This window comes from Salmo salar, chromosome ssa03 (genome assembly GCF_905237065.1).
Source record: "Salmo salar chromosome ssa03, Ssal_v3.1, whole genome shotgun sequence".
Lineage (NCBI taxonomy): Eukaryota > Metazoa > Chordata > Actinopteri > Salmoniformes > Salmonidae > Salmo > Salmo salar.
This window is the reverse complement of record NC_059444.1, coordinates 79355319-79381904: the sequence shown is the minus strand read 5'-3', so window position 1 is coordinate 79381904 and position 26586 is coordinate 79355319. Positions and strand designations below refer to the sequence as shown.

At 46.2% G+C, this 26586-nt stretch overlaps 1 protein-coding gene across 1 annotated transcript in view; it reads left to right on the top strand.

Moving 5' to 3' along the window:
• Positions 1–23179, top strand: part of LOC106601772 (voltage-dependent calcium channel gamma-1 subunit) — a 27852-nt gene extending 4673 nt beyond the window's left edge. Inside the window, exons 2-4 of the mRNA XM_045715543.1 lie at positions 18213–18287; positions 20967–21104; positions 21301–23179. Coding sequence (XP_045571499.1) covers positions 18213–18287; positions 20967–21104; positions 21301–21542 — 455 coding nt within the window. The 3' untranslated portion in view covers positions 21543–23179. The remainder of the gene's footprint in view (positions 1–18212; positions 18288–20966; positions 21105–21300) is intronic.
• The last annotated feature ends 3407 nt before the right edge of the window (positions 23180–26586 follow it).

The following is a 26586-nucleotide window of genomic DNA, read 5'->3' as shown; positions in this document are numbered from 1 at the left end:
ATTGACTCGCTAGTCCTACCGAGGTGTGTGAATTGACTCGCTAGTCCAACCAATGTGTGTGAATTGACTCGCTAGTCCAACCGAGGTGTGTGAATTGACTCGCTAGTCCTACCGAGGTGTGTGAATTTACTCGCTAGTCCAACCGAGGTGTGTGAATTGACTCGCTAGTCCAACTGAGGTGTGTGAATTGACTAGCTAGTTCTACCGAAGTGTGTGAAGTGACTCGCTAATCCAACCGAGGTGTGTGAATTGACTCGCTAGTCCAACCAAGGTGTGTGAATTGACTCGCTAGTCCAACTGAGGTGTGTGAACTGACTAGCTAGTTCTACCGAAGTGTGTGAAGTGACTCGCTAATCCAACCGAGGTGTGTGAATTGACTCGCTAGTCCAACCGAGGTGTGTGAATTGACTCGCTAGTCCTACCGAGGTGTGTAAATTGACTCGCTAGTCCAACCGAGGTGTGTGAATTGACTCGCTAGTCCTACCGAGGTGCGTGAATTTACTCGCTAGTTCAACCGGGGTGTGTGAATTGACTCACTAGTCCTACCGAGGTGTGTGAATTGACTCGCTAAACTGGATGTGCTAGATGTACTACATTCAGTCATTCACACTTGGAAGACAGGCAGTGGGAACTGTCTAAATACAGGTTTGGAAGGCATGGGAATTTGGAAGACAGGCAGGGGGAACTGTCTAAATACAGCTGTGGAAGACACGGGGATTTGGAAGACAGGCAGTGGGAACTGTCTAAATACAGCTGTGGAAGCAATGGGGATGTAGAAGACAGGCAGTGGGAACTGTCTAAATACAGGTGTGGAAGGCATGGAGATGTGGAAGACAGGCAGTAGGAACTGTGTAAATACAGCTGTGGAAGGCATGGAGATGTGGAAGACAGGCAGTGGGAACTGTGTAAATACAGCTGTGGAAGCAATGTGGAAGACAGGCAGTGGGAACTGTCTAAATACAGGTTTGGAAGGCATGGGGATTTGGAAGACAGGCACTGGGAACTGTCCAAATACAGATGTGGAAGGCATGGGGATTTGGAAGACAGGCAGGGGGAACTGTCTAAATACAGATGTGGAAGGCATGGGGATTTGGAAGACAGGCACTGGGAACTGTCTAAATACAGGTTTGGAAGGCATGGGGATTTGGAAGACAGGCAGGGGGAATTGTCTAAATACAGCTGTGGAAGCCATGGGGATGTAGACGACAGGCAGTGGGAACTGTCTAAATACAGGTTTGGAAGGCATGGGGATTTGGAAGACAGGCAGGGGGAACTGTCTAAATACAGCTGTGGAAGACATGGGGATTTGGAAGACAGGCAGGGGGAACTGTCTAAATACAGCTGTGGAAGCCATGGGGATGTAGAAGACAGGCAGTGGGAACTGTCTAAATACAGCTGTGGAAGCCATGGGGATTTGGAAGACAGGCAGGGGGAACTGTCTAAATACAGCTGTGGAAGCCATGCGGATTTGGAAGACAGGCAGGGGGAACTGTCTAAACACAGGTGTGGAAGGCATGGGGATTTGGAAGACAGGCAGGGGGAACTGTCTAAATACAGCTGTGGAAGCCATGGGGATGTGGAAGACAGGCAGTGGGAACTGTCTAAATACAGCTGTGGAAGCCATGGGGATATGGAAGACAGGCAGGGGGAACTGTCTAAATACAGCTGTGGAAGCCATGGGGATGTAGAAGACAGGCAGTGGGAACTGTCTAAATACAGCTGTGGAAGCCATGGGGATTTGGAAGACAGACAGGGGGAACTGTCTAAATACAGCTGTGGAAGCCGTGGAGATGTAGAAGACAGGCAGTGGGAACTGTCTAAATACAGCTGTGGAAGCCATGGGGATGTAGAAGACAGGAAGTGGGAACTGTCTAAATACGGCTGTGGAAGCCATGGGGATGTAGAAGACAGGCAGGGGGAACTGTCTAAATACGGCTGTGGAAGCCATGGGGATGTAGAAGACAGGCAGGGGGAACTGTCTAAATACGGCTGTGGAAGCCATGGGGATGTAGAAGACAGGCAGTGGGAACTGTCTAAATACAGCTGTGGAAGCCATGGAGATGTAGAAGACAGGCAGTGGGAACTGTCTAAATACAGCTGTGGAAGCAATGTGGATATGGAAGACAGGCAGAGGGAACTGTCTAAATACAGCTGTGGAAGCCATGGGGATATGGAAGACAGGCAGGGGGAACTGTCTAAATACAGCTGTGGAAGCCATGGGGGTGTAGAAGACAGGCAGGGGGAACTGTCTAAATACAGCTGTGGGAGCCATGGGGATTTGGAAGACAGGCAGGGGGAACTGTCTAAATACAGGTGTGGAAGCCATGGGGATTTGGAAGACAGGCAGGGGGAACTGTCTAAATACAGCTGTGGAAGCCATAGTGATATGCAACTATGTAAATAATTCAAGGTTACAGATATGGACATGAGAATACATTTATTTTTAAGTGCAAGTATAAAGATAGCATCGGCTTTGAATAATTACAACATTGTCAGTGTTGGAAGTGACTATTCAGCTATGTTCAGGCCAGTATTCACTCAATACTGCCTGTGAATGGGTGTTCGATTAGATGCCACATGGTCTTGTTCAAGGAGGAAATTCACTGGGACAATTGCTGCCATTCAATGCATTGCTGCATACCATTCAACCACAATCTGTGGTATTGTGGATTCAGTTGTGTTTGGTGGTTATAGACTTCCCTACAGACAGATGTAGGATCACAATCTGACCTATATTGTCACAGCAAATATAATCCTGCAGCAACAGGATTTGAACATTTAGTCCATAATGTTTTGATCAGTGGTTAGGCTATTAGATTAGTTTAATAGTCACATGTACAGGGTTACAGATGTAATTACAGGGTACAGTGAAATTCAGGTAGCTTACTAGTTAGTGGTGGCTATTCAGCAGCCTGATGGTCTGGGGTTGGAAGCTATTGGCCAGTGTGTTGCGTGTAGTTGCTGTACCAGGCTGTGAGGCAGCCCGACAGTATGCTCTCGATGGTGCTCCTGTAGAACACAGCGAGGGCCCTTGGAGACAGGGACATTTCTTCATCCTCCTGTTAGATTAGGGGCTGTTAGTGACCCAGAGGAAAGTGAGGCGTAATGGGGTTTATTCAGGTTTCCAGCCACACAGTCACCTGATGTTATGTGTTAGCTGCTCATTAAGACACACTGTTGGGGCTGGGGGTTGGACAGGGGGTGGGTGTGAGGCAGAATACATCAACACAGCGCAGCGCCAGCAAAGAATAGTCTGTGATTAAATTGTGTGAAAAACACAACAGGATAATACCCACCTAAATGTCTACCCATGGCGGGAGTCAGGGAGACTCACCTTAATAACATGCTTTGCATTCCAAAACGATTGGAGCTGATCAACGTGTGGCATGCGCTCCCGTTCATTTCTGTTCACTCCTGTTCGCCGTACACTTTTGTCATTTACCGCCGTAATTACAAAGCTTTGTCTCCCGCAACAAGATGCCTTGATGACTTCTTAAACTGACCTTCCCTATAAATGACGCATGACTTCTTGACTGGTTTTAAATTGAACAAACACTTTAATGAACACCACCATCACGTCAGCCAGGAAATAACATTAGGGGCATATTATTGGAGTGATGTAAAACATAATGTTAAATTTCACTGCTATGCGGACGACACACAGCTGTACATTTCAATGAAACATGGTGAAACCCCAAAATGGCCCTCGCTAGAAGCCTGTGTTTCAGACATAAAGAAGTGGATGGCTGCAAACTTTCTACTTTTAAACTCGGACAAAACAGAGATGCTTGTTCTAGGTCCCAAGAAACAAAGAGATCTTCTGTTGAATCTGACAATTAATCTGGATGGTTGTACAGTCGTCTCAAATAAAACTGTGAAGGACCTCGGCGTTACTCTGGACCCTGATCTCTCTTTTGAAGAACATATCAAGACTGTTTCAAGGACAGCTTTTTTCCATCTACGTAACATTGCAAAAATCAGAAACTTTCTGTCCAAAAATGACGCAGAAGAATTAATCCATGCTTTTGTTACTTCTAGGCTGGACTACTGCAATGCTCTACTTTCCGGCTACCCGGATAAAGCACTAAACAAACTTCAGTTAGTGCTAAATACGGCTGCTAGAATCCTGACTAGAACCAAAAAAATTTGATCATATTACTCCAGTGCTAGCCTCCCTACACTGGCTTCCTGTTAAGACAAGGGCTGATTTCAAGGTTTTACTGCTAACCTACAAAGCATTACATGGGCTTGCTCCTACCTATCTTTCCGATTTGGTCCTGCCGTACATACCTACACGTACGCTACGGTCACAAGACGCAGGCCTCCTAATTGTCCCTAGAATTTGTAAGCAAACGGCTGGAGGTAGGGCTTTCTCCTATAGAGCTCCATTTTTATGGAATGGTCTGCCTACCAATGTGAGAGATGCAGACTCACTCTCAACCTTTAAGTCTTTACTGAAGACTTATCTCTTCAGTAGGTCCTATGATTAAGTATAGTCTGGCCCAGGAGTGTGAAGGTGAACGGAAAGGCTGGAGCAACGAACCGCCCTTGCTGTCTCTGCCTTGCCGGTTCCCCTCTTTCCACTGGGATTCTCTGCCTCCAACCCTATTACAGGGGCTGAGTCACTGGCTTACTGGTGTTCTTCCATGCCATCCATGGGAGGGGTGCGTCACTTGAGTGGGTTGAGTCACTGACGTGGTCTTCCTGTCTGGGTTGGCGCCCCCCCCTTGGGTTGTGCCATGGCGGAGATCGTTGTGGGCTATACTCGGCCTTGTCTTAGGACGGTAAGTTGGTGGTTGGAGACATCCCTCTAGTGGTGTGGGGGCTGTGCTTTGGCAAAGTGGGTGGGGTTATATCCTGCCTGTTTGGCCCTGTCCGGGGGAATCATCGGATGGGGCCACAGTGTCTTCTGATCCCTCCTGTCTCAGCCTCCAGTATTTATGCTGCAGTAGTTTATGTGTCGGGGGGCTAGGGTCAGTCTGTTACACCTGGAGTATTTCTCTTGTCTTATCCGGTGTCCTGTGTGAATTTAAATATGCTCTCTCTAATTCTCTCTTTCTCTCTTTCTGTCTTTCTCTCGGAGGACCTGAGCCCTAGGACCATGCCTCAGGACTACCTGGCATGATGACTCCTTGCTGTCCCCAGTCCACCTGGCCGTGCTGCTGCTCCAGTTTCAACTGTTCTGCCTGCGGCTATGGAACCCTGACCTGTTCACCGGACGTGCTTGTTGCACCCTCGACAACTACTATGATTATTATTATCTGACCATGCTGGTCATTTATGAACATTTTAACATCTTGACCATGTTCTGTTATAATATCCACCCTGCACAGCCAGAAGAGGACTGGCCACCCCTCATAGCCTGGTTCCTCTCTAGGTTTCTTCCTAGGTTTTTGGCCTTTCTACTGAGTTTTTCCTAGGGAGTTTTTCCTAGCAACCGTGCTTCATTCACATGCATTGCTTGCTGTTTGGGGTTTTAGGCTGGGTTTCTGTACAGCACTTTGAGATATCAGCTGATGTACGAAGGGCTATATAAATACATTTGATTTGATTTGATTTGATGTATGGTTTCATGTGTGTGTGTCTTTGTCTCTCTCTCTCTCTCTCTCTGTGTGTGTGTCTTTGTCTGTGTCTCTCTCTCTCTCTGTGTGTGTGTGTGTCTGTTTCTCTGTGTGGTGTGTGTGTGTGTGTGTGTGTGTGTGTGTGTGTGTGTGTGTGTGTGTGTGTGTGTGTGTGTGTGTGTGTGTGTGTTTCTCTGTGTGTGTGTGTGTGTGTGTGTGTGTGTGTGTGTGTGTGTGTGTGTGTGTGTGTGTGTGTGTGTGTGTGTGTGTGTGTGTGTGTGTGTGTGTGTGTGTGTGTGTGTCTGTTTCTCTTTGTGGTTTGTGTGTGTTTGTGTGTGTGTTGGGAGGAATGTAAGTGCCTCACAGACAGATAGACAGTAGATAGTAGACAGTTGAATTACCTGTTCATTTGGAAGGAAGGGACCAGATGGTTATTGGCTTAACTCTCAGGAGGGTAGTATTTTTGGAGTCCCTGATCAAGGCAATTAGTTCAGGATGAGACACAGCTGGATAAATGGAGATGGATGTAAACTGTAGTTCCTCAACCCCGGTGTTCTGGAAGTGTAGTGTTTCTCAACCCCGGTGTTCTGGAACTGTAGTGTTTCTCAACACCGGTGTTCTGGAAGTGTAGTGTTTCTCAACCCCGGTGTTCTGGAACTGAAGTGTTTCTCAACCCCGGTGTTCTGGAAGTGTAGTGTTTCTCAACACCGGTGTTCTGGAACTGTAGTGTTTCTCAACCCCGGTGTTCTGGAAGTGTAGTGTTTCTCAACCCCGGTGTTCTGGAACTGTAGTGTTTCTCAACTCCGGTGTTCTGGAAGTGTAGTGTTTCTCAACCCCGGTGTTCTGGAACTGTAGTGTTTCTCAACCCCGGTGTTCTGGAAGTGTAGTGTTTCTCAACCCCGGTGTTCTGGAACTGTAGTGTTTCTCAACCCCAGTATTCTGGAACTGTAGTGTTTCTCAACCCCGGTGTTCTGGAAGTGTAGTGTTTCTCAACCCCGGTGTTCTGGAACTGTAGTGTTTCTCAACCCCGGTGTTCTGGAAGTGTAGTGTTTCTCAACCCCGGTGTTCTGGAACTGTAGTGTAAATTCGGATGAACTAAATAAGCTGTCAAAAAGCCATGTTGTGGCAACTGATGTAGACAGGGTGTCATGCACCCATTATTTTATATGACAACCTGAAATGGCTTGGTAGTTAGTTATGAGTTTGGGAGATTGGGAACCTATCTAGCTGGCTAGCTAAAGCCAATTTAATTCAATTGCTAGTTATTACAGAGAAACAATTTATTTTATGTTTTATTTATTCATCAAGAAGGAGTCAATAGGCTACAAAGCCTGATCAAATTCATTTAAAAACATACCTCCTGCGAATCCTGTGAATCCTGCCCATCCCCAGCAGATCAAATCAAATCAAATTGTATTGGTCTCATACAAGTGATTAGCATATGTTATTGCAGGTGTAGCAACATGCTTGTGCTTCTAGCTCCGACAGTGCAGTAATACATATCAAGTAATATCTAACAAATTACACAACATATACCCAATACACACAAATCTAAGTAGGAATGAATTAAGACAAAATACATATGGACGAGCGATGTCAGGGCGGAAATCAAACGCTATGTGTGTCACTCAACACTCTCTCTCCTCCTCCACTGACGATACTGTCTGCACCACTAGAGTATCCTAACGTCCTGCACCACTAGAGTATCTAATGTCCTGCACCACTAGAGTATCTAACGTCCTGCACCACTAGAGTATCCTAACGTCCTGCACCACTAGAGTATCTAATGTCCTACACCACTAGAGTATCTAACGTCCTGCACCACTAGAGTATCCTAACGTCTTGCACCACTAGAGTATCTAATGTCCTGCACCACTAGAGTATCTAACGTCCTGCACCACTAGAGTATCTAATGTCCTGCACCACTAGAGTATCTAACGTCCTGCACCACTAGAGTATCTAATGTCCTACACCACTAGAGTATCTAATGCCCTGCACCACTAGAGTATCTAATGTCTTGCACCACTAGAGTATCTAACGTCCTGCACCACTAGAGTATCCTAATGTCCTGCACCACTAGAGTATCTAACGTCCTGCACCACTAGAGTATCCTAACGTCCTGCACCACTAGAGTATCCTAACGTCCTGCACCACTAGAGTATCTAACGTCCTGCACCACTAGAGTATCCTAACGTCCTGCACCACTAGAGTATCTAACGTCCTGCACCACTAGAGTATCATAACGTCCTGCACCACTAGAGTATCCTAACGTCCTGCACCACTAGACTATCCTAACGTCCTGCACCACTAGAGTATCATAATGTCCTGCACCACTAGAGTTTCTAATGTCCTGCACCACTAGAGTATCCTAACGTCCTGCACCACTAGAGTATCTAATGCCCTGCACCACTATATCCTAACGTCCTGCACCACTAGAGTATCCTAACGTCCTGCACTACTAGAGTATCTAACGTCCTGCACCACTAGAGTATCATAACGTCCTGCACCACTAGAGTATCCTAACGTCCTGCACCACTAGAGTATCCTAACGTCCTGCACCACTAGAGTATCCTAACGTCCTGCTCCACTAGAGTATCCTAACGTCCTGCACCACTAGAGTATCTAACGTCCTGCACCACTAGAGTATCCTAACGTCCTGCACCACTAGAGTATCCTAACGTCCTGCACCACTAGAGTATCCTAACGTCCTGCACCACTAGAGTATCTAACGTCCTGCACCACTAGAGTATCCTAATGTCCTGCACCACTAGAGTATCCTAACGTCCTGCACCACTACAGTATCTAATGTCCTGCACCACTAGAGTATCTAATGCCCTGCACCACTAGAGTATCCTAACGTCCTGCACCACTAGAGTATCCTAACGTCCTGCACCACTAGAGTATCTAACGTCCTGCACCACTAGAGTATCATAACGTCCTGCACCACTAGAGTATCATAACGTCCTGCACCACTAGAGTATCCTAACGTCCTGCACCACTAGAGTATCTAATGTCCTGCACCACTAGAGTATCTAAGCCCTGCACCACTAGAGTATCCTAACGTCCTGCACCACTAGAGTATCTAACGTCCTGCACCACTAGAGTATCTAGCATCCTGCACCACTAGAGTATCATAATGTCCTGCACCACTAGAGTATCTAATGTCCTGCACCACTAGAGTATCTAACGTCCTGCACCACTAGAATATCTAACGTCCTGCACCACTAGAGTATCTAGCGTCCTGCACCACTAGAGTATCATAACGTCCTACACCACTAGAGTATCTAACATCCTGCACCACTAGAGTATCCTAAAGTCCTGCACCACTAGAGTATCTAAAGTCCTGCACCACTAGAGTATCCTAAAGTCCTGCACCACTAGAATATCCTAACGTCCTGCACCACTAGAGTATCTAATGCCCTGCACCACTAGAGTATCCTAATGTCCTGCACCACTAGAGTATCCTAACGTCCTGCACCACTAGAGTATGCTAACGTCCTGCACCACTAGAGTATCTAATGTCCTGCACCACTAGAGTATCTAATGTCCTGCACCACTAGAGTATCTAACATCCTGCACCACTAGAGTATCCTAACGTCCTGCACCACTAGAGTATCTAACGTCCTGCACCACTAGAGTATCTAACATCATGCACCACTAGAGTATCCTAAAGTCCTGCACCACTAGAGTATCCTAACGTCCTGCACCACTAGAGTATCTAACGTCCTGCACCACTAGAGTATCTAAAGTCCTGCACCACTAGAGTATCCTAACGTCCTGCGCCACTAGAGTATCTAACGTCCTGCACCACTAGAGTATCATAACGTCCTGCACCACTAGAGTATCTAACGTCCTGCACCACCCTCCCTCCCTGTACCTTTCTCCCTACCTGTCCCCTCTCTCCCTCCCCCATCCCTCCCTCCCTCCCTCCCACCCACCCACCCGCACCTTTCTCCCTCCCTCCCTCCCTCCCTCCCTCCCTCCCTCCCTCCCTCCCTCCCTCCCTCCCTCCCTCCCTCCCTCCATCCCTCCCTCCATCCCCATACCTTTCTCCCTACCTGTTCCCCTCCCTCCATCCCTCCCTCCCGTACCTTTCTCCCCCCTCCCTCCCCCCTCCCTCCCTCCCTCCCTCCTGTACCTTTCTCCCTCCCTCCCTCCATCCCTCCCTCCCCGTACCTTTCTCCATACCTGTTCCCTCCCTCCCTCCATCCCTCCCTCCCCGTACCTTTCTCCCTACCTGTCCCCTCCCTCTCTCCATTCATCCCTCCCCATACCTTTCTCCCTACCTGTCCCCTCTCTCTCTCCCTCCATCCCTCCCTCCCCGTACTTATCTCCCTACCTTTCCCCTCCCTCCATCCCTCCCCCCGTACCTTTCTCCCTACTTGTCCCCTCCCTCCAACATTCCCTCCCATACCTTTCTCCTATCTGTCCCCTCCCTCCACCCCTCCCTCCCCGTACTGTTCTCCCTCCCTCCCTCCCTCCCTCCCTCCCTCCCTCCGTACCTTTCTCCCTACCTGTCCCCTCCCTCCATCCCTTCCTCCCGTACTTATCTCCCTACCTGTCCCCTCCCTCCCTCCCTCCCTCCCTCCCTCCCTCCCTCCCTCCCTCCCTCCCTCCCTCCCTCCCTCCCTCCCTCCCTCCCTCCCTCCCTCCCTCCCTCCCTCCCTCCCTCCCTCCCTCCCCCCTCCCTCCCTCCCTCCCTCCCTCCCTCCCCGTACCTTTCTCCCTACCTGTCCCCTCCGTCCATCCCTTCGTCCCGTACTTATCTCCCTACCTGTCTCCTCACTCCCTCCATCCCTCCCTCCATCCCTTCTTCCCGTACTTATCTCCCTACCTGTTCCCTCCATCCCTCCCTCCCCGTACCTTTCTCCCTACCTGTCCCCTCCGTCCATCCCTTCGTCCCGTACTTATCTCCCTACCTGTCTCCTCACTCCCTCATCCCTCCCTCCCTCCATCCCTTCCTCCCGTACTTATCTCCCTACCTGTTCCCTCCATCCCTCCCTCCCTGTACCTTTCTCCCTACCAGTCCCCTCCCTCCCTCATCCTCAGCCTCCCAGAAGGTGAGCCTTCCCCCAGACAGTCAAGCAAGACAGACCCTCCCTACCACCAGGTCCGCTGCCCCATCCACCTCCACCTTCACCCCACGTGCCATGAGACAGGTGCCCCAATTTCACACCAGTTTCCCAGCCTGCTCAGTTGAGAGAGAGGGAGGGCTAAAGTTGTGAGTTTCTTTAAATGCCCAGATGTAGCCTTGAGCAAACACGTTGGCACTTAAACAACTAATCCATTTTTCCGCTTTGTGTTTGCTTGTCCTGGTTGTTGGCACGGAGCCCAGACTAGCTGACAGCAGGGGGTTGTGTGTGTGTGACATACTGTAGCGTTCAGAAAACAACCTGGCAGGTGTGTGGATTCAGTGATGGTGACGGTGATTTTGGTGGTGGTGGTAATGGTGACGGTGTGGGTGATGGTGACGGTGGTGGTGATAGTGACGGTGGTGGTGATGGTAATGGTGACCGTGGTGGTGATAGTGGTGATAAAGTAAGATGGTAACAGGACAACTGTAGTAATGGGACTTGTTTTATTTTGAACTAAACCACAGATTGTAACTTTGTTCTCTCAGGATGGTTATGCCATTAAAATTACACACGCACGTACATGCACAGACACACACACCCCTGAGTACCATCCTAGGCCGTTGTGACCCAGTTATGAATGCTTGGTGCGGGTTAGCCTTTTTAAAAGCCCCCCGATTCACATTGATTCAGAATCTGACAGTCATTCTGCACCTGGACTTAAAAAGAACCGTTTTCTCCTCACCACTCCCTCTCATACAGCCATTGTTCTCCTGTTGACAATGCCATCTCCCCTTAAGCACTGCTACCAGAAGGAAGCCATTTCCAGGGGTTAAATTGAGGGCAGAAAGGTAGTGGACTTCTTTCCACTTTGATTAGAAAGAGCAGAAAACACAAGTAAACCTCCTGTTAAAAGTCAATTCATTTTGAAGACCATTACCTCATGTCTAGGACACCACATCCATTGTGGAGAGAGGCAGAGGGAGAGGAAGAGGATGTAGTATGAGTGAAGAGGGTTAAGGACGAGTGAAGAGGAGGAAGGGCGAGTGAAGGGGATGAAGGACGAGTGAAGAGGATGAAGGAAGAAGATGGATGAGAGGAAAGAAAGAAGAAGGAAGGATGAGGGGAGTAGGGAGGAAGAGGGAGATGGGAGTAATGAGATGAAGAGGAATATCGGGAGGATAGAGGAGGGGGAGGAGGATAATTATTATATTTTTTAAAATCTTTATTTAACTAAGCAAGTCAGTTAAGAACAAATTCTTATTTACAATGACGGCCTACCCCGGCCAAACCTGGACAACGCTGGGCCAATTGTGTGCCGCCCTATGGGACTCCCAATCACGGCCGGATGTGATACAGCCTGGAGAAGGGAGTAGAGGAAACAGAGGAAGATGAATAGGGAGGATAGAGAAAGAAGAGGATGAGGAGGTCTAATGGAGGAATGAAAACCGAAACTGACAGACGATACCACCTCCTAATTGCCTACTTCACTGGAATTAAGTTTCAATGATACAGCCCCAAATATTATCCCCAGAATCTCACATATCAGCACCATGTGAGTCTTCACAGCCTGTGTACAGTATATGTTGAGTGCTGTTGTAATGGCAAAGAGTAGCTCTCTCAGTGGTTGGCAACACAAAGCAAGGGTGCCTCTAGAGCAGGGGTATTCAACTCTTACCTTACAAGGGCCGGAGCCTGCTGGTTTTCTGTTCTACCTGATAATTAATTGCACACACCTGGTTTACCAGGTCTAAATCAGTCCCTGATTGGAGGGCAACAATAAAAAACACAGCGGAACTGGCTTCCAGGTCCAGAGTTGAGTTTGAGGGCTCTATAGCCTGATGAAACTGCCTTTCTTTACCTTCCCTACTTTAAACAGTCCTAGTTCCAGTCCCAGGAGAGGTATAAAGTTAGCCTGATCCCATACCTGTTTGTGCTCCTGTACCACAGTGGCCACAATAGTTGGCTATACAGCACCAACAGGTCTGAGACCAGGCTAACATTCAGCTGCTTGTACAGTATGATATCTAGCTGGATTAAAGAGACAACATTCAGCTGTTTGTACAATATGATATCTAGCTGGGTTAAAGAGACAACATTCAGCTGTTTGTACAATATGATATCTAGCTGGATTAATGAGACAACATTCAGCTGCTTGTACAGTATGATATCTAGCTGGATTAAAGAGACAACATTCAGCTGTTTGTACAGTATGATATCTAGCTGGGTTAAAGAGACAACATTCAGCTGCTTGTACAATATGATATCTAGCTGGATTAAAGAGACAACATTCAGCTGCTTGTACAATATGATATCTAGCTGGATAAAAGAGACAACATTCAGCTGTTTGTACAATATGATATCTAGCTGGGTTAAAGAGACAACATTCAGCTGTTTGTACAGTATGATATCTAGCTGGATTAAAGAGACAACATTCAGCTGCTTGTACAGTATGATATCTAGCTGGATTAAAGAGACAAGATTCAGCTGTTTGTACAGTATGATGTCTAGCTGGGTTAAAGAGACAACATTCAGCTGTTTGTACAGTATGATATCTAGCTGGATTAAAGAGACAACATTCAGCTGCTTGTACAGTATGATATCTAGCTGGATTAAAGAGACAACATTCAGCTGTTTGTACAGTATGATATCTAGCTGGATTAAAGAGACAACATTCAGCTGCTTGTACAATATGATATCTAGCTGGATTAAAGAGACAACATTCAGCTGTTTGTACAATATGATATCTAGCTGGATTAAAGAGACAAGATTCAGCTGTTTGAACAGTATGATATCTAGCTGGGTTAAAGAGACAACATTCAGCTGCTTGTACAATATGATATCTAGCTGGATTAAAGAGACAACATTCAGCTGTTTGTACAGTATGATATCTAGCTGGATTAAAGAGACAACATTCAGCTGCTTGTACAATATGATATCTAGCTGGGTTAAAGAGACAACATTCAGCTGCTTGTACAATATGATATCTAGCTGGATTAAAGAGACAACATTCAGCTGTTTGTACAGTATGATATCTAGCTGGATTAAAGTGACACATACAATCTCCTGGATAAAAGCAGTGGTTCAGCCAAGATACAGCAAGATAAAGCAGAACCACAGTATATCCTCAGTTTAAGTGTCAGACCTAGTATCTCTTACCACAGGTCTTCTCTTCAGGCCTGCATTGACACAGGCACATATACAGTATAATCACCTCTCTGATGGAAATAGGCTAGCCAAATGGAGCTGATATTCAGGCATGAAAGCTTCAGCATGCTCTAACCTCTACATCCTCTCCACTGCCCCCCTCCCCTTCCTGTCCCATTCCATGGGCCTTTACTTGAAAAAACACCAGCAAAAAAAATCTGAGCAGCCTGTTGCTAGGCTACCTCTTTAGTGATTTTCCCTCCTGGGGAACAAACATGGGAGGAGAGGATAGGGGGAAAGGGAGGGAGCAAGAGAGGGAGATAGGGAGAGTGAAAAGGAGGGAAGAAGAGTAGAGGGGATAGAGGGAGAGAGGAAGAGGGGTCTCCTTGGTCTATACATGCATACCGCTCCATCACTCTGTCCAGGGAAACAGACCATACTTCTCCATCACTCTATCCAGGGAAACAGACCATACCTCTCCATCTCTCTGTCCAGGGAAACAGACCATACCTCTCCATCACTCTATCCAGGGAAACAGACCATACCTCTCCATCTCTCTGTCCAGGGAAACAGACCATAACTCTCCATCTCTCTGTCCAGGGAAACAGACCATACCTCTCCATCACTGTCCAGGGAGATAGGAAACAGACCATACCTCTCCATCTCTCTGTCCAGGGAAACAGACCATACATTTCCATCACTGTCCAGGGAGATAGGAAACAGACAAAACCTTTCCATCACTGTCCAGGGAGATAGGAAACAGACCATACCTCTCCATCACTGTCCAGGGAGATAGGAAACAGACCATACCTCTCCATCACTCTGTCCAGGGAGATAGGAAACAGACTAAACCTTTCCATCACTGTCCAGGGAGATAGGAAACAGACCATACCTCTCCATCACTGTCAAGGGAGATAGGAAACAGACCATACCTCTCCATCACTGTCCAGGGAAATAGGAAACAGACAATACCTCTCCATCTCTGTCCAGGGAGATAGGAAACAGACCATACCTCTCCATCACTGTCCAGGGAGATAGGAAACAGACCATACCTCTCCATCACTGTCCAGTGAGATAGGAAACAGACCATACCTCTCCATCACTCTGTCCAGGGAGATAGGAAACAGACCATACCTCTCCATCACTGTCCATGGAGATAGGAAACAGACCATACCTCTCCATCACTGTCCAGGGAGATAGGAAACAGACCATACCTCTCCATCACTGTCCAGGGAGATAGGAAACAGACGATACCTCTCCATCACTGTCCAGGGAGATAGGAAACAGACCATACCTCTCCAACCCTGTCCAGGGAGATAGGAAACAGACCATACCTCTCCATCACTGTCCAGGTAGATAGGAAACAGACCATACCTCTCCATCATTCTGTGCATGTAGATACATACAGGTATGCTTTTTTTTTTAAAGAGAATTTTCTTAGATTAAGAGAATTTAGACATATTTTGATCAGGGTGATTCAAATCTAAGATTATACATGGTTGTTTCTCTTGAGCAAAACATGAGAAGTATGACAACATAATAAAAAAATGTTGTCTATGCGAATTAGAGGTGATAAAGAAGAGATCTCAAATTGGATTTTCATTTTCTATGGGTTTAATAAAAATAATAATTTATTTAATTTTCAGAAAATAATCTCATAGTGCATAAAAATCAAAACAGAAAACAACACATTTAAATTGAGATGGTACAGATGGAGATTGAACGTCTATATTTGGTTTGGGATGAAAGGCTGTGAGTTGAGGCAGTTTGGATTGGAAATGCAGTGTACCTTCAGGCCAGGGGACATCGATGGTACAGCCAGAGAGAAAGAAAGAAAATCTAACAATCAGACCTGTAGCGCTTCATCAGGGCACCACATCTACTTTTCCGATGGTCAGTTCCTCCATAGGACCCGCTCCTCCGTAGGTACTGCTCCTCCATTACCAAACATGTAGCACTCACCTGGGTGATACCACGGTTGCTGAAAAGCGCACGAAAAGCCACCACATCTTGGCAGCAGTTAACCTTTTACTGCAGCAGGTTAAATCAGGGCCACACAGAGTGTTTCTTGGTAGTCTGAAACAAATCTACTTTGAAACTAAAGTATGTACCTCACACACATGGTTACGGACTTAAAAAAATAAGACACCTGTACCATGTCAGATATAGAGTTGAAATGTATTACATTTTGGGAGTTTGCATCACAGTATTACACTTTATATACGTACATCACAGAAGACTGAAATCTATTAAAAAAACGTTTGACATAGAAACACCGGATTTTAGGTGAAGTTTTTGAAGTCATGTTTATTAATGATGAAATGATAGAAACTATTCTACCATCTCTGGACACAGCATGCTGTACTTGTTGTTATTCTTCCTGACAGATAAAACAATAAAGCCAGGGTGTAACACCCTGGCCATAGAGAGGTTTTTTTTGTTCCCTATTTTGGTTAGGCCAGGGTGTTACATTGGGTGGGCGTTCTATGTTTATTTTTCTAGGTTGGTTTGTTTCTTTGGTTTGGCCGTGTGTGGCTCCCAATCAGGCACAGCTGTAGTTTGTTGTTGCTGATTGGGAGTCACACATAAGTAGCCTGTTTTTCCTTTGGGGTTTGTGGGTGATTGTTTTCTGTTTTGTTCATTTGGGACCAGACAGGACTGTTTGCTGTCGTTGCTGTCGAGTGTTTTGTTTGTAAGGGTTCATTTTTATTAAATATTGAAAATGAATACACATCCTCCGCTGCACCTTGGTCTCATTACGACGACGGCCGTTACAGAATCACCCACCAAAAACGGACCAAGCAGCGGAGGAAGGAGAAGCACCAGGAGAGGAGCTATTGGGAGTCGTGGACATGGGAGGAGATATTGGACGGTAAAGGACCATGGGCTCAAGCTGGGGAGTATCGCCGCCCGCAGTGGGAGATCGAGGCAGCGAGAGCGGAGAGGCGCTGGTATGAGACAAGGGAGCGCGACGGACATGAGAGGCAGCCCCCAAAAATGTTTTGGGGGGGGGCACACGGGGAGTGTGGCAGAGCCAGGAGGGAATTCTGGGCCAACTCCCCGTGCTTACAGGAGGCAGCGCAGTACTAGTCAGGCACCGTGTTATGCAGTTAAGCGCACGGTGTCCCCAGTACGCGTTGAAAGCCCGGAGCGCTACATGCCAGCCCCCCGCAAGTGCCATGCGAGAGCGGGCATCGAGCCAGGACAGATTGTGCCAGCTCAGCGCGTCTGGTCTCCAGTGCGCTGTCTCGGTCCAGGCTATCCTGCGCCGGCGCTGCGCACTGTGTCTCTGGGGCGCTGGGAGGGCTCAGTTCGGCCTATGCCTGCACTCTGCCCGTGCCGGGCAAAAGTGGGCATTCAGCCTGGAGTATGGGTGTCAAGTCTACTTACCAGAACTCCAGTGCTTCCCCACAGCCCGGTCTGTCCTGTGCCTCCTCCTCGGACCAGGCCTCCAGTGGGTCTCCCCATCCTGGTCTATCCTGTGCTGCCTCCTCGGACCAGGCCTCCAGTCCGGAATCGTCAGAGCCGCCCGCCAGTCCGGAGCCGCCGGAGCCGCCCGCCAGTCCGGAGCCGCCGGAGCCGCCCGCCAGTCCGGAGCCGCCGGTGCCGCCCGCCTGTCCGGAGCCGCCGGAGCCGCCCGCCTGTCCGGAGCCGCCGGAGCCGCCGGAGCCGCCCGCCAGCCGGAGCAACCAGGGTCGCCAGCCGGGCGCAGCCAGAGTCGCCCGCCAACCGGGCGCAGCCAGAGTCATTGGGTGGGCGTTCTATTTTTATTTTTCTAGGTTGGTTTGTTTCTTTGGTTTGGCCATGTGGCTCCCAATCAGGCACAGCTGTAGTCCGTTGTTGCTGATTGGGAGTCACACATAAGTAGCCTGTTTTTCCTTTGTGGTTTGTGGGTGATTGTTTTCTGTTTTGTTTATTTTGGACCAGACAGGACTGTTTGCTGTCATTGCTGTCGAGTGTTTTGTTTGTAGTGGTTCATTTTTATTAAATATTGAAAATGAATACACATCCTCCGCTGCATCTTGGTCTCATTACAACGACGGCCGTTACACAGGGCTACATTATTTCAATCCAAACAGCCAGCTAGCTAGCTATAAGCCAAAAATATAGACTTTTCATCCCAATTCTTTAACTCTGACAGTCAAGACCACGAGATGTAAGTGATCAACCCCCAGAGGAGTCAAACCCTCCAAAAGTATTTTAATAATGAAACAAAAAACACAAAAAATAACAAAATGATTTACAACATTTACAGAGCTCTCTGCCTAGAAGACCTCACAGTGCGACGGCAACCACGGAAGTGGTCTTTGAAAAAATAAAATGGCTGCCAGGCTCATTGGTAGTGCTGGAGCATTGGGAGGCAGATACAACCCAGAGCCACCATGCACCTGCACCCACTTCAATAAATGTTCTCATCTCTTTCCCTCCGCAGCCAAGAACTGCTCCTACTTCAAACACTTCACTAAGGAAGAAGAGGCCAAAGGGTTCGAAGCCAAAACTCAGAAAGGTGAGTTCTCTCTCTCTCCTTCGTTACAGGCTTCCGGTGAATGAGCCACAGTGCAACACAAGGTTTTGTAAAAAAATTAAAATAAATACATTCGGTCAGTTTCTGTGAAATTCTATCTGGCGATTTTAAGCAATTTACAACTTGAGTTTTGAGTTGTAAATTGAGTAATACATGAGTACAATTCCCTCAAATATGGTGCATTTCCTTAAATATCAGAACTGTAAATCCTTGTTTTCATGCAATGAGGGGCCTATGCTGTAGAGGGGGAGGCATGGTGAATAGGAATGAGATGTATACTATGTGTCTATGGTACTGCTCATTGGGCTCTCAGCATGACAATAAAACACATTCAGTCAAAACACAGACATGAATGGTACCCTCTGTGATTGGCAAACACTTTCTCTCTCCCTTTCCCTTTCTCTCTCTCACACACACACGCACACGCCAGACGTGCCTGCTATTAGTTATTATCCCTGCTTCAGGGAAAAAAGAAGTTCTTTCCGCATCTCACATTGCTCTTCTCAAAACAGATGCTATTCTAGGAGACTACTGCAGACCCCTTACAGATATACATTGTGTGCAGAGTATGCTATAAGCATGATAACACTCATTAAAACAGACAGGTAGAAAGCCATCAGCAGGATTTACTGGTTGAAGGTGAAGTAACCTTTGAGTGTAATGGAGTTGACTGGTGACGTTTGTACAGGAGCTAGAATCCAGTAATAGTAAAACATGTTTTAACTATGTGTGTCCTTATTGTAATGAACACGAGGGGAGACAGAGTGCTGGTTTCAAGCGCAGGGAGCAGCAGGTGTTGATTGGTAAAGGACCACAGGAGGAGGCAGGTATCTGGGTCCAGGGGCAGGCAGAAGGTCATACACAGGGGGTCCAAAAAGGCAACAGTACAGGCAGGGAAAAGGCTAGGAACGTTGTCCAGGAGATTAGTCAATATGTTGATAACAGGAAATCCGATAGGCTAAAGTACAGGTAGGGAACAGGCAAAAGGCGTCGTTAGTGAGGCAGGCAAAAACTATCAGTAAATTACGGGAAACCCAGAGCTCCAAATAGAAGTGTGTCACAAAACAAACAATACCTCACAATGATGAAGTGCAAAGAACTGAACTAAATAGTGTGTGATAATGACATACAGGTGTGTGAACAGGTGATTAGAATTCAGGTGATTGGGATCTGGGGAGTGAGCTGCGTTCAGGGGATCTATATGTTTGAGAGTGTGAGCTGGAAAGTGGGCTGGAAAGTGAGCTGCGTTCAGGGGATCTATGTGTTTTAGAGTGTGAGCTGGAAAGTGGGCTGGTGTTATGGGAATTATTTTATCCCAATTATAATAATTAACAATCAATAGGCCTTGACTAATTCCCAAGGTTTGTAAGACAATGGGTTAATAATTAGTCAAGGACTCTGCAAAAGACTTTCTGCAAAAGGTCTGTACAGTTTATTCAGAGAACGTTCTGCCCAACATTAACAAAGAAGTTCATTTTATCCTCTCTCTCCGCTTACGCACACACCTCCACACCAAAAGTATATAACCTACGCACACACATACACACAAACAGTAGGTGAACAGTATCTCTCCCTTGACTTCCCACCACTGTTAATCACTATCCAGCGCTGCCTGTGCTTTCCCCCGAGATTAGGAGAACCTTGAAGGCTACTCCCATATTTGCCTCCAAAGCCTCTCAAAGTTGCTAGGTCAGGTAGAACAAATGTCTACAGTCCTCTTAGGCCCACTAAATACACTTACGCACACACATTTCTCTCCCTCTCCAGCCTCTACTAGACTTTATGGGACTAACGTTCAGTACATTAATTATTCATTATCCATGCTACATAACTACTAATTAATAATGGATTATTGATTCATTTACCTTTATTAGATAATTATCTTATCAGCTGGAAAGTGAGCTGCGTTCAGGGGATCTATATGTTTGAGAGTGTGAGCTGGAAAGTGGCCTGGAAAGTGAGCTGCGTTCAGGGGATCTACGTGTTTGAGAGTGTAAGTTGGAAGCAGACGTTACACTTATTGGTTGAAATCAGGATTCTGCACTGCTTTTAACGGAGGAAAGGTTGCTTCCGTCCCCTCTCATCCCTGCTTGCGTGAATTTAGTTGAAAATGTCACTTTGCCATGTGGACCAATTGGCTGTGCCTATGTCCCAAATGCCTCTACGGACTCTGGTCAAAAGTAGTGCACTACTGTACATAAGGAATAGGGTGCCATTTGGGACGCGGCCATAATAATCCCTAGCACGTCGGTATCACAGGCAGAGGCAGCCCACCCTAACTTTTAGTGTATTCTAGCATGGTTAAATGCTTGACTTGAGGATCCTTCTTTCTAGCATTACAATACAAAACATTACAATACAAAACCTCAAAGTTGACTCATTAGCACTGTCATAAACAATGTTAAACTGGCCATGGCTATGTTCATTTTTTAGTAAGACATACCTTAGTAAAACGTTTCGCAACAGAAAAATGGGACTATGTGTTCTTATTGGACAAGTTGAGGTAGTATCTCCCCATTCCAGAACATTATCTCTCCACTGAAAATAATCCAGGTTAACTCTCTCTCTCTCTCTCTCTCTCTCTCTCTCTCTCTCTCTCTCTCTCTCTCTTACTTTCTTTCTTTCTTTCTCTCTCACTCTCTCACTCTCTCTCACTCTCAGAATACAACCTCTCAGCAGCGGCCATCGCTGTGTTCAGCCTGGCCTTCATGATCCTGGGGTCGCTGTGTGTCGTGTGCTCCTTCGGGAAGGGGAGGGACTACCTGCTGAGGCCTGCTGGGATGTTCTTTGCCTTCGCAGGTCAGACACATCTACTTTGACTGAGATATTCACGTAATACATCAGGCATGACTACAAAGAACATTGTACATTTTTCTGCCTGTCTATCCAGGTTCATCAGTTATTTGTTCATTTGTTCGTTAGTTCGTTAATTAGTTTGTTCTTTCCGTCTCTCCATCCGCCCATCCATCGTCACCTGTACCCCTTCTCCCTCTAGGTCTCTGCATCATCATCTCTGTTGAGGTGATGCGGAACTCCACCAAGCGGATGATTGACAGCGAGGAGACCGTCTGGGAACAGTACTACTACTCCTGGTCCTTTGAATGTGCCTGCACCTCTTTCGTCCTCCTGGTCTTCAGTGGTCTCAGCCTGTTGATCATCTCCATGCCCCAGATGCCACGCAACCCCTGGGAGACCTGTATGGATGCAGAGCCAGACTCCATGGAGCCCTTAGACTAGTAGTAGTAGAACAGATTAGACCTGACCAGATCAACCCCTGGGAGACCTGTATGGACGCAGAGCCAGACTCCATGGAGCCCTTAGACTAGTAGTAGTAGAACAGATTAGACCTGACCAGATCAACCCCTGGGAGACCTGTATGGACGCAGAGCCAGACTCCATGGAGCCCTTAGACTAGTAGTAGTAGAACAGATTAGACCTGACCAGATCAACCCCTGGGAGACCTGTATGGACACAGAGCCAGACTCCATGGAGCCCTTAGACTAGTAGTAGACTCCACTAGAACAGACCAGATCAGAAAAGATTGAAACAGAACTGACCAGACTAGTCTAGTCCAGGGGAATCTTCAACAAAGGCTGCCAAAACCATACATGTTTTTATAGAATCCAACTGAAGATAAACTAAATTGAGGCTGGTGCTGGGGGCAACATAGTTAAGGATACAGAGGAATGAGAGTGGGGCACCCCGCCTAAGTAATGGTAGAAGGGGAAACACTGCACAACACTGCTTGGTTTTAAGTGTACAGATAAAGATGTAAGGCAGGTCTCTGAGCAGTCCTCGAGGGCCACAGATTTTCCTTTCTTTGGTCCTTAACTGATACATTTCTGTCATTGATTGCAGAGAGTGTCCGCTCTCCTGGTCCATATCATCCGTTACTAAGCAACAGACACTGTGGCACTTGAGGACTGCCCTGATATAGGGTGTGTTAGTAAATTCACCATGGCAACTTACTTCGATTTCAGACCACTCTGGTTGGAGAGTGCCAGAGCGCAGAATAATGTATTAATTTACGAACTGCCTAAACTCGGTTGTTATGACAGATGTAAGTAAATATCGGCTAAAAAACAGAACTTAATTGTTGCCAGTAACACAGTTACAGTCACTAACCCTCTTGATAACATGAAAACAGTCTAGCACATCTACCAGCTCTGCAAGGGTGAGTAACATGTTCACAGTGAGGTGTTCTCTCATTTGTGTCTGGAAGTAGCTAGCAAGCAAGCTAAGCAAGTTTAGCCAGTTGCCTTGGGTGCTTGACTGCCGATGTGAAGTCAGAATGCTCAGATCAACCCTACACCTCGGCCAGAGTGTCCAGTGTGTGCTCTGAACGCTCCGAGAGCGAAACACTCTGAATTTATGAACGGACAATCTGACAATGCTCTGAATTTACGAACACTCAAAACACTCCGATACTCTAAAGTGAATTTACGAACGCACCTATAATGTACAGTATTAAAATGTCACTTTTGCTATAAAGTGACCACAGAGACAGAAAGAGCTAAAGAACATGGCAACATAGTGAGCTGCTACTCTGTGTAATTTCATGTAGTTTGATCTGTCTTGTACATTTCTAATATACATTTCCGCTCTAGCGTTCTACATTTTTGTAATGAAATAAGTTAATGCTTTAATGAACGTTGCATTGTAAATATTCAACCCTCCAGGCAGCTACAAACAATGTTTATTTATTTAACATGTATCAATGGATTAAACCATATTGACACTCCAGTGCAATGCCTGTACAAGGATCTACTGTATTAGTTAGGGAGCTATACTGCTGCTTGTTGTTTACAGAGGAAATGTAGAATGTACAGTGTATGTATGTTTTAAACATGGGCCTATAAAGATGATAGAAATTATGTTGTTTTTTGTTCAATAGTAGCTTCATCAAACAATCCGTTGCAATCTAGCTTGAACACAAAACATTCAAGCCCACCACAGTTTTTATTGGACAGATACATTGTCTCCACTGAATGGCAATATCTCCCATTGTGTACCTCTCCTCATATTGTTCTCTCTCTCTCTCTCTCTCTCTCTCTCTCTCTCTCTCTCTCTCTACTGTTTAATTATCTCTCTCTCCCCCCTCTCTTCCCATCTGTTTCACTTAAAGTTCCAAATCGAAAGATGAAGTGTGAGAATGTTTCAAAGCGGTTGTGATAAATTCCTTTCTTTCTATTGACACAGGACAGTTGTTGCATAATGAATTATCGTCAAAGTATTATAGCCAGCTGGACAAGCTAAATTGTAGTGATTTTCAGTCAACAAGTGACAGGCATGTTCTGTTTTTGGGGAACACTTTTGTATAGGCACTGATTTCAATAGCTACAAAGCAGTAATGTTCTGTGCTGACAGATTCAAGTACATCTAAACACAAACATCCCTTGTTCTCACCCATCTAAGCACCTAACCCATTGTTTTGTAGCAGGTTCTCTGACAGGTGCAGTATAATACATATTTTCTACAAGGCCTAAACATTGCTGTTTTGCTGTAAGCATATAGTCATAGAGTTATTAAAGAGGCAATCTGGGGTTGAAACAACAACAAAGGATCACCCTGCCACTGATTTGGTAAACAGCTGAGGGATGGGACTCGAGATACAATATGTAACTACTCTCAATGTATAGACAGAGCTATGGATGCAAGGACTCGCCATCCTTTAGCTCAATGATAGTTTTAACCATGTTTAGAGAATATACAGTGTTTGTTTACAATTACATTGTAAAAAAAGCTTATATTTTGGGTTCTGATGTGGTATGACAGTTGAACCAAGCTAATGAGGCATTTCAATGGGAATTAAAAATAATTATAACGGATGTCTCTATCGCAGATTGCCCCTTTAAACAGAGATATAGTTTACATATATAGACCTTTATTCCATTCCCTAAGCCAGAAACCCCACAGCTTCATCTCTAACCCACCATGACACGCTTTCACTTCTATTTCATTCAGAAAGCTGTTCTAGATTGAGAGGCAAACGTTTTCTAAACGCTCCGTAGACATGGAATCTTGGAGGTCATGGCTTCTGTGAGAAGAAGCCGTAATGGATGCAGAACACTGACCTGCATCCCAAATGGCACCCTATTCCGTATACAGTGCACTACTTTTGACCAGAGCCCAATTGGTACCATTTGGGAAACAGCACACTGAGCTCACAAATCATTTCTAGCTCTGCTCCCCTCAGAGCCAATGTTCACCGGCAGACAGACAGCTAACTTAAAGTAGTAGGCTGTGTCTCTGTCTGTCTGCAGTGGACCCAGGCAGCAGAACACGCCTCTCTACTTTTAACCCTCTAGCTGCTGTAGCACATCCGTTCTGTTACCTGGGCTACGTCCTAAATGGCACCCTATTCCCTTTATAGTGCATTCAATTTGACCAGGGTCCATGGTCAAAAGTAGTCCACTATATAGGGAATAGGGTGCCATTTGGTACGCAGCCTCTGTCGCAGTGAACCCAAACAGCAGCACGCATGTCTTTGTACCTTTAGAACTAAAAGGGTTCTTCGTTTGTCCCCATAGATAACACTTTTTGGTTCAAGGTAGAACCCTTTGGGGTGGAAGAGGTTTTACTAAGAACCTGTAAGTGGTGAAAATGTTCCACATAGAACCTTAATGGAAAGGTATTAGTGGAAGGGCTCCACTTGGAACCAAAAATAGTTATTTTCAAAGTGATTAACCTTTTCTGGTTCTAGGTAGCACCTTATTTTCTAAAAGTGTACCCTGTCAGCCTCCAGCACATCATCCCTGTCATACACACAAGTGTTTGGTTTTTCTAAAAGAATGATAAAACCAAGCTTCAGTTCTTCAGGTGTTAATGATCAAACTCCCTCACCTGATTACAACTTAATAAAATAGAGCTTTATAAATGATTAGTGTCATGTGGATTCATTGATTAATGATTCATGTACTCATAAACACCACAGCACAAATGCATTAAATGCACAGAACCACGTAATCACTTTATTTGGATTTCCCCAATGATAGAGAGTACGTACCTATTCCCCATCACAACAGGGACCGACTGGGACCAGAATGTCATACCAGCCCATGTTTTCCCTCAAGTCCCTCATTATTAGCCAAATAATGATCATTATGCGTGAAATATAGACCAGCCCACTGAGCTACAGATGAACCAGTGTAGACCAGCCCACTGAGCTACAGATGAACCAGTGTAGACCAGCCCACTGAGATACAGATTAATTAATGTAGACCAGCCCACTGAGATACAGATTAATTAATGTAGACCAGCCCACTGAGCTACAGATGAACCAGTGTAGACCAGCCCACTGAGATACAGATTAATTAATGTAGACCAGCCCACTGAGAAACAGATTAATTAATGTAGACCAGCCCACTGAGCTACAGATGAACCAGTGTAGACCAGCTCACTGAGATACAGATTAATTAATGTAGACCAGCCCACTGAGATACAGATTAATTAATGTAGACCAGCCCACTGAGCTACAGATGAACCAGTGTAGACCAGCCCACTGAGCTACAGATGAACCAGTGTAGACCAGCCCACTGAGATACAGATGAACCAGTGTAGACCAGCCCACTGAGCTACAGATGAACCAGTGTAGACCAGCTCACTGAGATACAGATTAATTAATGTAGACCAGCCCACTGAGATACAGATTAATTAATGTAGACCAGCCCACTGAGCTACAGATGAACGAGTGTAGACCAGCCCACTGAGCTACAGATGAACCAGTGTAGACCAGCCCACTGAGATACAGATTAATTAATGTAGACTAGCCCACTGAGCTACAGATGAACCAGTGTAGACCAGCCCACTGAGATACAGATGAATTAATGTAGACCAGCCCACTGAGCTACAGATGAACCAGTGTAGACCAGCCCACTGAGATACAGATGAATTAATGTAGACCAGCCCACTGAGATTGTCACGAGCGGAATGAACAGTTTAAGGAGTGAGTCAAGCGCAGGAGACTGAGGTCCGTTGGAACAATCTTAATTTAATAAATCCACGGGTAAGTTTCACATACGGCTGGGAGCATAACAGTCAGGAAAAATGACAAAAAAGAAGCTCCGCTCAAAAGGCAGACGGGGCGCAGCCCGGCAACCCTAATGCCTATTAAATATAAGTAACACCACACGTAACAACGAACAATCCCGCACAAATCCTAGCTAAACACAGACAGACTAAATACCCCCCCACTAATGACAAACACAAAACAGGTGCACACAAAAAACAGACATAACTAATAGACACTGAAACACAGATCGGTGGCAGCTAGTAGGCCGGC